Genomic DNA, 15,552 nt, shown 5'->3' on the forward strand with positions numbered 1-15,552 from the left:
GAGGATAATTTACATAACTTTTATTTCATGCACTTTGGAACACTAAACTGATGGTAGATATCCTTTAAATTTGTGTACAATCCTAAAACCCTCTAAAATTACACAAAAATCCAACTCTCCTATTTGTTTCTTAATCTAGTAAAAGTTTCTGTGTATCCAACCAGAACTCAGCTTTTATGTGCACACCTTTGCTGCAAAAAAGATACCTGCAATCTGATTGGCAGCACGCAGTCACATGTATAAACAGTGCGGGGAACAGTCTGTGTCCTGCCAGGAGTCTCCTGTGCTGACTGGCAGGTAGCGCAGGACGCGGCAGGCAGAGGTGCGCATGCTCAGTAGTGACAGGAAGCTGCGTTCCCCTGGCTGTCGGTCCCCGTGCTCGCTGCTGTCCTGCCTGTCAGCCGGGAGGTGGCCGCCCCATACACTACACTGTAGTTCCGCATACCCGGGCAGCCTAGCAGCAGGTGAGGAGGCTGCTGTGTCACTGGCGGGGGGTGGAGGCAGCCCGGGAGGAGGAAGTGACTGCCTGCCCGAAACATCAACACGTCCATGCACAGGGCAGCCTGGCACTTAGTGAGGACTAGCTGGCACAGCCCTGCGTGACGGGGGCATCACCCTCAGGGCACCACTGGCTCTGGATTAGCTGTGTCCCGGCATAACATTGGATTACTAGGAAGGGTTTATCCTGATGACAGCAGAGCATGGCACGTCACCCTCACCAGGTGTACGACTTCCAGGCAAGAGGAGTATAATGGCCTCTGGATACCCCCAGGAGGAGGCATTGCTGCCAATGAGACCACCCAGGCTGGGCACAATCATCTGAGCAAGACATCAGACAGCTGAATCGTGAAGAATCCTCCTACAGAGCCCTCCCCGCCACCATAGGGGCTCTATCACCTACTCATCGCTGTATTGACTGACACATCATCCTACTTTCCCCTATATATATAGTGTAGTGCCGTGCTGAATACTTGGTACTGTGTAATATCTCGCTGCCACCATGGATGCCTCCATACTAGAACTGGATGCTCTGAAGTTTGCAAAGTTAGCGGTGGTGAACGATCAAATAGGAAAATACAAAGAAGCTGTCTTCTATTATAAGGTATGGAGGATATGTGTGGCCCAAGAGCTGACACAGTATAGACTCTTCTCTAACCTGTTTTATACAACTGCAGATAGCAACATATCTGACATATCTCAGTGCTGGGGTCTTCTCATATACAGCAAAGGTTTCCATGGAGATTCTTAAAGGGATGTCCAGGAAGACAATGGGGCACATTTACTTACCCGGCCCATTCGCGATCCAGCGGCGCGTTCTCTGCACAGGATTCGGGTCCGGCTGGGATTTAAGATGGTAGTTCCTCCGCCGTCCACCAGGTGCAGCGCCGAAAATAATCTTAACGCCCCGGAATGCACCATCCCATAGAAGGTGAAGGTGAGCGCTCCGCAAGCGACACATTTTCGGTTTTTAAATGCGGCAGTTTTTCCGAATACGTCGGGTTTTCGTTCGGCCACGCCCCCCCGATTTCTGTCGCGCGCATGCCGGCCCCGATGCGCCACAATCCGATCGCGTGCGCCAAAAACCCGGGGCAATTTATGTACAAGCGGCGCAAATCGGAAATATTCGGGTAACACGTCGGAAAAAGCGAATCGGGCCCTTAGTAAATGACCCCCATTGTGTTTTATTTAAAAAAAGAACCATACCCGCCCATGGGTTATATATGCTATTACAGCTCAGACCCATCAAAGTTCAAGAGGATGTTCTACATTTCATTGTTATTTCCTGTCCATAGGATAATGGATAACAATCTGATCTGTGGGGGTCTGACTGCTCGGACCCCCACCAATCATTAGAACAGAGCACTGCAGTACACAAGAATAGGGGTAACGCTGTCAATAAATGAATTGGCAGGTAAAGCGTATCTCCTGCCCATCCATTCACTGTCTGTGAGAGTGATAAAGGTAGTTAAGCGTCACGTTCTTCAGTGTCTGAACCTCCCATAGCATTGAACGGAGCTGCAGGATGCATGATTGACCTGTCACTTTATTGAAAAAGTGAACCCTGTTCCCATTAACTGCAAGGGTCCATTTCCTGATTGGTGGAGGACCCAGCAGGTGGACCCCCACTGATCAGATTGTTTTCCCTTATCCTGCAAATACAGGATAACAATGAAACTTGAGACCACCCCTTTAAAAGAGCTGAGATGAAATGCTACAAACCTGTATATTGGTTTGGTAATGTTTTTGTAATAGTACAAACCCTTTCCTCCCCATAACTCCAAATGGGACAACAGGTGCCGGATGCTTCTGTGTCTGGTCAGCTAAATATAGAACATATGTCGGCCATATATACCAGGGCAACCACAGTGCAGGGAGAAGGACTCCAAGCATCGCTGTCATCTGAAGACGTCCAGAGGACTATTGCCTCGTACCGATATTTACATAATTACAATTCAATGGTCGGTAGACGACTATGATAAGTCTATCCTGTATAATGAAGTGTCACTGTGTTAGGTAAAAGAAATGTTTCAAAGAATAAAAACAGCTTTAGACCTTATGTACAGGAACATATGACGTGTGCAGGAGGGAGGAGGGGTAAGCGCTGCTCACCCCTCGCCATTTAAAGCAGAGTGGCTTTGCCATAGTATATGTTCTATAATTTTTGGTACAGCCACTGGCTCAGACTGAGTGCCATAGACTTCTATGGGGGACATGATGGGGCCTATCACCAACCCCCATGTAGTTGTGTGCATTGGGCCTTAGTAAAACTGAACTTTTAACTGTCCCTTCATTCCCCTGGTAGCAGATAGAATGAATGGGAGCCGCAGATACAGTTTTCTTTTTTTTTAAGAACGTTGCAGTGCATGTTATAATAAATGCAAGTCTATGGATCTATGAACCCGTTTTTAACAGGCTTCTGCCTTGGCCGCAAAAGATAGTGCAGGTCGTATTCCTGACCGTATATGGGCCTGGGCATTCGTTTATTATTGTCATCGCCCCGTGAGTGGGGACATAGTTTGTAGCCTGTGAAACTGTACATCCTGTGTGCAGGCCTTTCACTGCTTGGTATCAGCACAGTTGTGTGAATAAAGAATTTACATTCTAGCCCCAACCATTCCCTAGCAATCAAAGTATGCTTTTATGAGGAGGTGAGCAGATGCCTGGATGGAGGAGCAGCTGTGGATATTGTGTTCTTGGACTTTGCAAAGGCATTTGACACTGTCCCTCATAGACGCTTGATGGGTAAAATTAGGGCTATTGGTTTGGCAGTAATCATTTGCAATTGGATTGAGAACTGGCTGAAGGATCGTATCCAGAGAGTTGTGGTCAATGATTCCTACTCGGAATGGTCACCAGTTATGAGTGTTGTACCTCAGGGTTCTGTGCTTGACCCACTACTATTTAATATATTTATTAATGATATAGAGGTTAGGAATTTATAGCACTGTGTCTATTTTTGCAGATGACACCAAACTATGTAGTGTAATACAGTCTACGGAGGATGTTCATAGGCTGCAGAGTGACTTGGACAAACTGAATGTTTGGTCATCCACTTGGCAAATGAGGTTTAATATGGATAAATGTAAGGTTATGCACCTGGGGGCTAATAATCCAAAGGCGAAATATGTCCTTGGGGGAGTAAATCTGGGAGAGTCCTTGTTGAGAAGGACCTGGGGGTACTAGTTGATCATAAATTGAATAACAGCATGCAATGTCAATCAGCTGCCTCTAAAGCCAGTAGGATCTTGTCATGTATCAAAAGTGGTTTGGCCCACCTGGAATATGCTGTCCAGTTCTGGGCACCGGTCCATAAAAAGGATGCCCTGGAGCTGGAGAGGGTTCAACGTAGAGCCACAAAAATGATAAGGGGTATGGAGGGTCTTAGTTATGAGGAAAGATTAAAACAACTAGATTTATTTAGTCTGGAAAAGAGACGACTACGAGGGGATATGATTAATCTATTTAAATATATGAATGGTCCATACAAAAAATATGGTAGTAAGTTGTACCAGATTAAATCAAAAGACTGTCTGCGTCTGGAGAAATCAAGGTTTAATCACCTGAGGCGACAGGGCTTTTTTACTATGAGAACTGTCAATCTGTGGAATAGCCTGCCTCAGGCGCTGATCACAGCAGGGACAGCGGATAGCTTCAAGAAGGGTCTAGATGCCTTTTTACACCTAAATAACATTGATTGTTATGTTATATAGAATTGTTTCCCCTAAATCCCTTCCTCATCCAATCCCTTCCCTTCCTTGGTTGAACTTGATGGACAAGTGTCTTTTTTCAACCGTATAGACTATGAAAGTAATTATTTTATTACCTCTACTGTCAGATAGGAGGTGCCAGTCTGTCTCTGCCAGTTCAGCACCACCCTTCTGACAATAGACAACCTCATTAGCATATTGAGTGATGAAGCTCTTCTAAATGCTTGTTTACTATCAGATGGGTGGCCCTAAAGCAGGCAGCCTGGCACTGGCCATTTAACCTTAAAAGACATTGTAAACCAAGCACACCGACATACTGGTAGGATCTGCTCTTTTTTAAGCTTCCTATGCCCTTGTTTTTTAGGGAAAAAAATGCTTTTAATTGTGCAGATGAGCCAGGGGGACCCCAGGCTACATAGGTGTCAATGGAGCCAGGAGCCCCTCTGGCTCATTTGCATAATTTTAAAAGCATTTTATTAAACACCAAGGCATAAGAAGCTAAATAAAGAGCAGATCCTGCCAGAGGGTGCATATACCAGTTTGCCAGTGTGCTCAGTTTCCCATCATTAATCCTGATGGTAGAAGTCCTTTAAAGAAGTGAGAATTTTGACATTGGTTATTGTTGGGGTTAGAAACAAAGTCAAAATTTGTGGAAAACTTAGGCTTATAAAAAAAAATGTAGGAATTGGTGAAAGTGGTTATGATGTAACTTATTGATAGCTTATGTAGTTACATATGGTAACCTATGACCTGTTAGGAAGAACATCCCTACTTTGAGTATTGACCCAGCCAGGTAACTTCTTTCTAGGTGTTGTATCTGTTACATTTGCCTGGTGGATATTTGTATGGAATAGATTGTTTTTACTGATATTATGTAACTTATGTTTTTGCATTTTTGTGCTTCAAAATTGCATTTTCAGAAGGACCATGAGAATTACTTGGATAATGTATGAACTGATACTAGGTTGCAGATATAATAATGATATATTTTTCATGCATATTTAAAGAGACTCTGTCGGATGTAGATGCTGCAGTAATGGCGTCCGCACACCTTTGTGTCTCCTGCTAAGCACAATATTTAAGGGGGGCGTTTTTATACTAATGACATAACCACAGGATGGGACTAGTGGGAGCCCTTCACCTGGATTTCTGCCACTACCTATACTCTAGTTGGAGAAAACTCTATTCATTGTAGGGTGACCTATGGGGGAGCTGCACTCAGCAACAATTACCCTGGACACTACTGCAGCCAATCAGGGAGGGGGACAGTGTCTGCTGCTGGAATGGCAGAGTGGGGGAAGGTGAATACACTGCTTTTTTGGGTCACCTCTCTGCGGATTAATAATTGAAAACATATTTTTTACACGTCCTTATACACAGCTATGGATCCATTATTAAGATGTCTCAGTATTGCTAAATAATTGATCACATAAAATAGCAAATTTACTCTTCTTTAAAGGGAATTTGTCAGAATTTTGAGCATAGAAAGTTGCAGACATTGCTGGGTGTCGGCCCTGGAGATCTATGTTCCAGGATAGAAGCTGGATTAGATCTCTTCCCAGAAGACAGTATAACGCCTCCCTCTGTGTAACTGCTGCATTACTGAAACATATCTGAGATAATAAAATACCAGGTACAATACAAGTATTCCAAGGGAAGCGGCTACAGAATCATAGCTCAGGGGCGGAGATATATATGTGTGTGTGTGTGTGTGTGTGCAGAAAAAGTGGCTAAACACATGCCAAAAAAATATATGGTCATTTCCCTGGTGTGTAAATGGTGTCCAGTCATGTGAGAGCCTCCATGTTAGACTCATCAAATCACATCAGATGTTTGAGGAGAATCGGGAGGACCCCATATACAAAAGGTGGTCAGCCACACTTGCTGAAATTGTCCGGTGAATACTGGGTTCACCATTGGAATTGATCGGGGGGATTCCAACGTATCCCACTGTATGCTTACACAGCGGGATACGTCTTCCAGGGATTCCCCCTGGGATGCGGGGGAGGAGTGTACATCAGCATCAGATGGCACAATATACAGGCTGGTCCCCCCTTCATTCTCCGCAACGTATGCGCTCAGCAGCTGGAAGGGATTCGAGATGTAAGACCCGTATCCTCTCCCCATAGGCTAGTATTGTCTCCGCTCCGCGTATGTGTTGCTCAGCAGGATGGAAAGATGTAGCTTGCTGGGTCTTTCCATCCTGCCCTTTTCAGCGGATGAGATGTAAACTGAGCAGACGGATGCAATGGGTACACTCTGCATATCTGTCCAAAGCTTTCAAAAAACGGGATTTGATTCAGCCGATGGTAGCTCACTTGTGTGAATAGGTTTGTTATATACCATAGTTTCCTCTTTACTGTTGTTATAGCTTTTGTGAGTACAGTTATGTGGAAAAACCATGTCATGAATGTTCCTCTTCCTGATAAACCTGGATGTATCATACGTGTAAGGTGAGGACAGGCCATGTGACCGCACTCCCTGTTACTTCCTGCTATGGATCACATACCATTAACAGTATGTCATAAGCAGTGGTCACATTCACATTGTGACATATGGGAAAGTACTGCACGGACAGAAGTCAGGAACAATAGAAATGCATCAATTTCAAGGCCTGACCTTACAACATTCAACATCGTTTCCATTTGGGACCTAAATTTAGGACGAGTTAGTAACATAATAGAATTTAAGTCCTCATTCACACAACATTACTATCTACATTTTCCATGATAAAACACAATCCTTTGGATATCAAGGATGATTTACATTGACACATTGGGGGACATTTATCATGCACAGCCAGGGAATAGCTCCTTTTTTCGGGTTTTCCACCATGCACACTAGCAGATATCCACACCAGGTCGAACATGGCGTAGGCGACATTGCTACTATACCAAAATTCTTACATCAGAACCTCTTAGTAAATCCTGAGTGTGGCATATCAGTGCATGGAGTAATAAGAAAAGTACTTGGTGGTCAATGTGCCAGTCTTAATAAATCTCTACATTGACTTTTTTGCCCATTATTAGGGAGAAAAGGACCAAAATATAACATATCCCAGGTTTTTCTTTTTACGTGAATCTGGGATACGTGGCCACATGGAGTTTTTATAAGGCCTAATCCCTTAACAGCTAGGCACAATTTAGTGTTTTTGCGCACATGGTGGTTTAAACTTCCTTATTTGTAAAAAAATATTTTTTTAGCTTTTTCTATTTTTTTCTTTATGAGCTTTTTTTTTTAACTTGGGCAGGAGTAGTGAAATCTCAAAAAGAATATACACTGCTCAAAAACTGGGAAAACTAAACTAACACATCCTAAATGAATGAAATATTCTCATTGAATACTTTGTCCTATACAAAGTTGAATGTGCTGACAACTAAATCACAAAAAAGCCCTGCAAAATGACCTCCAGCAGTCACAAATGTGCATATGTCTGCACAAATGGTTAGAAACCAACTCCATGAGGATGGTATGAGGGCCCAACGTCCATTGATGGGGGTTGTACTCACAGCCCAACACCATGCAGAAGGCTTGGCATTTACTAGAGAACATCAGGATTGGCATATTTGCCACTGGCGCCCTGTGCTCTACACAGATGAAAGCAGGATCACACTGAGCATATGTGACAGAGTCTGGAGACGCTGTGGAGATCGATCTTCTGCCTGCAACGTCCTTCAGCATGACCGGTTTGGCAGTGGGTCAGTAATGGTGTGGGGTGGTATTTCTTTGCATGGCCGCACATCCCTCCATGTGCTCGCCAGAGGTAGCCTGACTGCTATTAGGAGCTATTGGTGCAGTTGGCTCTGGGTTCCTCCTTTTATGTCTTGGAATGAAATTATATCAAATGAAAGTTGAATACATAATTGGTCTGTGATATTTATAAAGTCTCATGTGGCTGGAGTGCATCAGCAGTTCCTGCAAGATGAGGCTATTGAAGCTATGGTCTTGCCCACTCGTTCCCCAGACCTGATTTTGATTGAGCACTTTTGGGACATCATATGTCGCTCCATCCACCAACAACCCATTGCACCACAGACTGTCCAGGAGTTGGCGGATTAGTCCAGGTCTGAGAGGCTATCCCTCAGGAAACCATCCGCAACCTCGTCAGGAGCATGCCGATGCGTTGGGGAGGTTATACAGGCACATGGAAGCCACACACAATACTGAGCCTCATTTTGTCTTGTTTTGCAGACATCTACTTTATGTGGTGCTCTGCTCTGTGTCTTTCGCTGTTTGTATGTAGTGGCATCATGACCCAGATCAGAACCACGCCAGGAGCAGGAGAGGCCTGGGAACAATACAGTACAGATGACAAGTACTTACCACTCCTGGGTTCTCTCCTGTAGGCGCTCTGCTTTGGGTCCTGACCTCCATGCATACAACCAGTGTCAGAAGTCAGGACACGGAGCAGAGTGACAGGAAAGGACTCAACTTGTCAGGTGCACTCACCACTACCCAGCCTCCTGCACCAGTGATCACTTCTATCAGTTATGTTACCTCAGATAGAGAAGTCCGCACAATGATGAAAAAACCTCAACAGAGGGGGTGCAAAGCCAAAAGCTTGATAAAGGTGGTCTACACCGAAACATCGCCACTGCTTCAATAAACTTCACCCTTTTTTTGGAAGTCTGGAGTGCTGCCTACATTTTTTTCTACTTTTACTTACGTTACATCAGTTATGCAAGGGCTCATTGGATGCTGATTGTCAGACAGCAACTCGTAGCTTGACAGGCTGCATGTGGTCTGTCAGCCAGATCCCCCTTTTGGTTGAGATGAATGTGTTCTGCACTTTATGTACATGCTCAGGAGTGAAGCTCCTCTGCTATACTTTAGAGCAGGGGTAGGGAACCTATGGCTCGGGAGCAAGATGTGGCTCATTTGTTCACTGCCTCTGGCTCTCAGACAGCGATGGCTGCTGTGTGTGTCTTAGACTTATCACTGGACACAGTTACCGTTGCCTACGTCCTTCGTGCGATCCTGGCACCTTCGGCAGAATCGCTGCCATCGTGTAAGTCTGGGTCAAAGAGAAGAGCGTGGGAGCAATGAGGAGCTGGCTAGGAGCGCAGGTAGGTGAATATTAATTATTTTTTTATTTTTGCTGTGACTACCTATCTTCTGGGAAGCATGTGCTGCGGCTACCTATGTACTGGGGGGCATGTGCTGTGGCTACTTACATACTGGGGGTATGTGCTGTGGCTACTTACATAATGGGGGTATGTGCTGTGGCTACCTACATACTGGGGGTATGTGCTGCGGCTACCTATGTACTGGGGGGCATGTGCTGTGGCTACTTACATACTGGGGGTATGTGCTTTGGCTACTTACATACTGGGGGTATGTGCTGTGGTTACCTACATACTGAGGGTATGTGCTGTGGCTACCTACATACTGGGGGTATGTGCTGTGGCTACCTACATACTGGGGGTATGTGCTGTGGCTACCTACATACTGGGGGTATGTGCTGTGGCTACCTACATACTGGGGGTATGTGCTGTGGCTACCTACATACTGGGGGTATGTGCAGTGGCTACCTACATACTGGGGGTATGTGCTGTGGCTACCTACATACTGGGGGTATGTGCTGTGGCTACCTACATACTGGGGGTATGTGCTGTGGCTACCTACATACTGGGGGTATGTGCTGTGGCTACCTACATACTGGGGTTATGTGCTGTGGCTACCTACATACTGGGGGTATGTGCTGTGGCTACCTACATACTGGGGTTATGTGCTGTGGCTACCTACATACTGGGGGTATGTGCTGTGGCTACCTACATACTGGGGGTATGTGCTGTGGCTTCCTACATACTGGGGGTATGTGCTGTGGCTTCCTACATACTGGGGGTATGTGCTGTGGCTTCCTACATACTGGGGGTATGTGCTGTGGCTTCCTACATACTGGGGGTATGTGCTGTGGCTTCCTACACACTGGGGGTATGTGCTGTGGCTACCTACATACTGGGGGTATGTGCTGTGGCTTCCTACATACTTGGGGGTATGTGCTGTGGCTACCTACATACTGGGGTTATGTGCTGTGGCTACCTACATACTGGGGGTATGTGCTGTGGCTTCCTACATACTGGGGGTATGTGCTGTGGCTACCTACATACTGGGGGTATGTGCTGTGGCTACCTACATACTGGGGGTATGTGCTGTGGCTACCTACATACTGGGGGTATGTGCTGTGGCTACCTACATACTGGGGGTATGTGCTGTGGCTACCTACATACTGGGGTTATGTGCTGTGGCTACCTACATACTGGGGTTATGTGCTGTGGCTACCTACATACTGGGGGTATGTGCTGTGGCTACCTACATACTGGGGTTATGTGCTGTGGCTACCTACATACTGGGGGTATGTGCTGTGGCTACCTACATACTGGGGGTATGTGCTGTGGCTACCAATCTACTGGGAGGCATGTGCATATTGTACGGCTCTTATGGAATAACATTGTAAAATATGTGGCATTCATGGCTCTCTCAGCCAAAAAGGTTCCTGACCCCGAATGAGGCACTGGAAAGGAATGCCTGAATTTATCTCAAGCACGGCTAGAGTGACCATAAAATAGGGCTGTGGAGTCGAGAGTCGTGGAGTTGGAGTCGAAGTTTTAAACAACTAATTTACATCTCACTTCATACTTTATTTTCTGGATTATACCACCATAAAAGAAACATTTTAGGCCTATTGCCCATTAGATAATCTGAAGCGATTTACACACATCAGACTCGCATAATAAGCTTACCTGAACTGAATTTTAGAATGTCAGGCAAACTAACGATGCAACTAAATTGCATCTGACTCTCTAGTGGGCAATAGGCCTTAATCTGCTTGACAACATAATGGTAATGGTTTATTAGATCAAGTTCTGCAGAGAGGTTCCCTTTTAGAGTGTCAATCCTTTGTTCCATTCAGCTTTGCTTCAACCCTGCTGAAAAAAAACCTGCATAGCATGACGATGCCACCATGTTTCCTTGTTGGCCTCATGACCTTTACAATAGAGACCAAAAAGTTGGATTTCAGTTTATTTCAACCATAAAATCTTTTTTTTCTGCACCTTTAGAAGAATGTAGAGAAACGGCATGTAATCCACACAGAATCTGCATGTTGTATGCACGTTTGTGTTGTGTTTAGTGTGTTGCAGATGTGATCTTGCTAAATGCAGTTTTCTAGAAGATTTCATAAGGGTTTTTTACAAGTTCATTCATTCTGGTGTACAAACCCTGAAGTAGGCGCAATTCCAGGCTGTATTTCCCCTGAGCCAAGTGGGTGTGGAGGGGTGTGAAAGGGGCACGGGCGGTGATGAATTGGGCCACCGTGGGGACCCATTTCTGATACAGTAGGTATATGTAGACTTGCATGAAGGTGGATAACTGGGTTGATGAAGAAATTAGGAGTCAGATTTTCTCCAGGGGAAGTTGATGTGTTGTGTAAAGGATGTCAGTGCAGTTTATTTTGTAGAAGGTAAGTATTGACCCCAATGTAGAGTACGTATTGTTGACTTCAAGCAAAACGTGAAGAGTTAAATACCAGAAAAAAATGTGTCCGCCCATGTATTTTATGTGGATTCAATAGCTGCCCTGGTCTACATGTGACACAGCAGCTCATTGTACTACACTCCTGTTGTGGTGACTACATTGTTTATTCTACTATGTCACTTTAACCCTCTCATAACCACGGGTCATTGGTACCTGTATGTCCAGGTCAAGTTTTTCAGTTATTTTCTGCTCTTCTATAAATGACGATATCTTTGTCTTGATAGGATAGTTTTATTAAGTACACATTTTTTGTTTATGGGATTAACAGACAAATAGCTGACGCTACTCACTGTCTGGCCAATACACTACAGTCCTAGCTGTCATGGAGGTGATGTCGACTGTCACCCCCCCACTGATCAACTTCTCACGAGCTTTCCTATAGATAGGTTATTAATAGTTATTATGTCAGAAATCCCCTTTATAACCCAGGTATGTTTAACTAGTTTACATTTTATCTATCTAATGCTGACACCATTGTGTGAGACCCTTGCCACAAAGCATCGGAAATATTGCATATTCATTCAGGTAAAATATTACAGTGTTATTTACTGGAGCCTTATAGTGGTTGCGCTACCGGTTATGTCACATTGACTATTATGTTTGGTTTTGTTTATCTTTATAGCTTATTAATATGAATCTAAGACATTGGTTTTTACTCCGCAGGAAGCCGCTCAAGCCCTTATTTATGCTGAAATGGCGGGATCCGCACTAGAGAATATCCAGGAAAAGATAAATGAGTATCAGGAAAGAGTGCAAGCTCTTTACTCTACAGGTAGGTGGCCAAGGTGGAAAGAAGCTTGTATACATACTGTGCTGTGTGCAATTATTATTACTGTGTGACACCTATCTGTTTCCTTGTACAAGAATCATGAGTCACATTCATTGACATAATGAAACAGGGAACAGGGAACATGTCAGCAGGTATAACATCCAGTATACCAGCACCAGTATCTTATGCAGAATGTAATCCACTATATATCACTATTTATCCATCTGTCTAGCTAGCTGTGTATCTATCTCCTTGTTGTTGCCCAGTGTTGTTCCAACAAAAAAAAACTTTTAATCCATATGGTAATAAAGTCATGGAGCCAGGGAGAAGAGCGCTAAAGTCAAGCTCTCCCAACCTCACACTCTCACCACAGCACACTCCCTCCACTGCACTGTATATGCTGGATTGTAATGTGGCAGCCTGGGATGCACTGCTATAGTTTTTCTCTCTATACAGAGCCATAAGGAAGGCCACTGCATCCAACCCTAGCGTGTGCACAGTACTTCAGGAAAGTCGGTCGGTTACATCTCTGAAAATAAAGACGTCAGTCACAGTAGAGGGCCTTAGGTGGGGAGAGCTTGACTTCAGCATTTAGGTCTCTGCCTTCATGATGTTTATTACCATATGGGCTTAAAGTTTAAGAATAGGGATTGAAAGCTATCTATATGCTGCATGGGGCAATCTATTCTGACAGGCACAAGATGTCTGACATATGCAACAATTAAATCCATAATCTGGCCTTATTCTTATATTTAAAGACAGTAAGTAAAATAATAACACTTCTGCTTTGGTTATGGCACCAAGGTACTAATTTGCTTACAAAGTAAAAGTAGATTTTTCTAAAATGCAGGTCATTGTAACACATGTATGTGCCTTACCACCATGGCCTGAGTAAATATATGGGCTCCAAATTGTAAACTTGAAATTTGTGTAAGATTAGGCTGTAATAAGCAATAAGGAAAAAACTTATACTCATTCACTTACTCCCCCTTTGTTCTTGCTCATCTGGTCTCCAGTGTTTCTGCAGTGATAATGTCATTTATATTAGTAACACGACTGCTACAGCCAGTCATTGCAAGCTGGCAGCATGTTATAGAGCAGGAGGAGCTGAACTGACAGAGTTATAGAGCATTAGATGTCGTAATTGTTTTAGAGCAAATCTTAGGCCATTAGTCATTTTCTCACTAAGACTCGCTCCACTCTACAGGGAATGTCAGTGTGTATTGGTGTTTATGTTGTGGAAGTGAAGAATGTCTTTCATTACTAGTGGATTGTAGTGACTTGAGTTTTTTCGTTCACAATATCACAGTCCAAGCCCAGAACATTGACCCTTTAAAATCAAAGCAGCATCTGGATCTGGAACGGGCGCGCTTCCTTGTCACCCAGGCATTTGATGAAGATGACAAGGGGAACGTAGAAGAGGCGATTGAGTTGTACTCGGAGGCAGTGGAGCTTTGCCTGAACACGGTGAGTAAAATCTCTCATAATGTACATGATACAAGACCAGTGTATAGGATGTGCTGAGTAGTGCCACAGCTTTTATTACAAATCTCCTTGGTGTTACCTCGATAGTGGTAAGTACAGCACCACATAGACAGCAGCTCATGTATGATGTTCTGCAGGAAGATATGTTCTTCATATAGGATGTGGCTTTATTTACAGTCAGGGTTTTGGTCAGTGATTTCCATCAGTCATGGTGTGCCGGGAGCAGGCTGAAAATACATTTTTCCCTTCCACCCGATGTTGCATTAGGCATGTAAGGCTATGTTATTGTATTCTGAATACTGGATAAATTTTGTAATTGGCCTTTACTGCTGTATGTATGAGAACCACTTGCAAAATATTCAGGTGGATTATTTTGCAGATCAAAGAAATATTTTTCTATGTAGTCATGAGTCACCCTATATGTATGTTAGAAAAGCAGAGAGATGGAGATGTCTTACAGTCAGTCAGGCTGAAAGTAAAAACCCTTCATTATTTTAGTAATTTTAAGTTGGCTTTGGCTTAGATCACACCTGTGTTTAGCAGGCTTTGTACCCCTTTCCATTATGAAATGGCCAACAAAATAGCTCAGCAGCCCACGTCTTTTTTCCACTTTTATAACAGAATTGTAAATGAATGTAACTTTTCATTGTAAAGGTAACCCCTGAAGCAGATGTGAATTGAGGCTTACTTAGTACTTAGGGTTTGGCATAGGTTTAGTGTGTGTTGCCAGGTCATAAAAAACACCTAGTATCAAATAAGGCACATTGGGGGCATTTATCACACCTTGTACTCCAGTTTTCTGTCATACAAGCCATGAAAAAGTTGCACTTCCTGATGCATGACCAGGCAATTGCAACTTTTTGTGGGTTTTACTGCCCCTCATGCCATGTTTTTGAAACCCCGGCCTGCTAAATTTATTATTGGCTGCATATAATTTATGAAGGATTTAATAATCGGATGGTATCTCGAGTAGATTATTAGGAATGGCGCATGTCTTAATAAATTCCACCCACTAAGCACCTTGTACATGAACGTCATGGAGACCCATTTGCGGCTGGATATCGGTCCCCATTGACGCCTAAGGTGCCCGGTAACGGTGAGGTTAGCACAAGGACATGTCCCATATTTTGCCATACTACAGCGCTGGCCGCTTTCTTGTCTATGGAGACGGAAGGGGTGAGCTGTATACCTGCATACTTTCAGTGCAAGGAGCCTAAGACATGTAGGTTTGGTTATTAGCACATCATGACAGATCTGTGTACATTTTCCCATTCGGTACATTTTAGATTTCTCTGTAAATAGTCTAGAAATTATCTAAATTTTTGGAAATTATTTAATATTATTTATAAGAATTTGTCAATTTTTTTTTCCATACAGTCCAGTGAAACTACAGATCCTAACTTGCAGACAAAATTGAAGCAGTTGGCACGCCAGGCCTTGGACAGGTGATAATTTCCTTGTGCGGCTTATTCCTTTATTAGCATGTCATACATTCCTGGAAATCATACTTCATGTGTTTTATTCATGTACAGTCAGACTGCGGCACTGAGGCCT

At 43.9% G+C, this 15,552-nt stretch overlaps 1 protein-coding gene across 1 annotated transcript in view; it reads left to right on the top strand.

Moving 5' to 3' along the window:
* Positions 1 to 296: 296 nt before the first annotated feature.
* CAPN7 (calpain 7) overlaps positions 297 to 15,552 on the top strand; it is a 37,777-nt gene continuing 22,521 nt past the window's right edge. The window contains exons 1-4 of the mRNA XM_072153498.1: positions 297 to 1,102; positions 12,408 to 12,516; positions 13,823 to 13,980; positions 15,376 to 15,443. Coding sequence (XP_072009599.1) covers positions 1,001 to 1,102; positions 12,408 to 12,516; positions 13,823 to 13,980; positions 15,376 to 15,443 — 437 coding nt within the window. The 5' untranslated portion in view covers positions 297 to 1,000. The remainder of the gene's footprint in view (positions 1,103 to 12,407; positions 12,517 to 13,822; positions 13,981 to 15,375; positions 15,444 to 15,552) is intronic.

This window comes from Engystomops pustulosus, chromosome 5 (assembly GCF_040894005.1).
Source record: "Engystomops pustulosus chromosome 5, aEngPut4.maternal, whole genome shotgun sequence".
Classification (NCBI taxonomy): domain Eukaryota; kingdom Metazoa; phylum Chordata; class Amphibia; order Anura; family Leptodactylidae; genus Engystomops; species Engystomops pustulosus.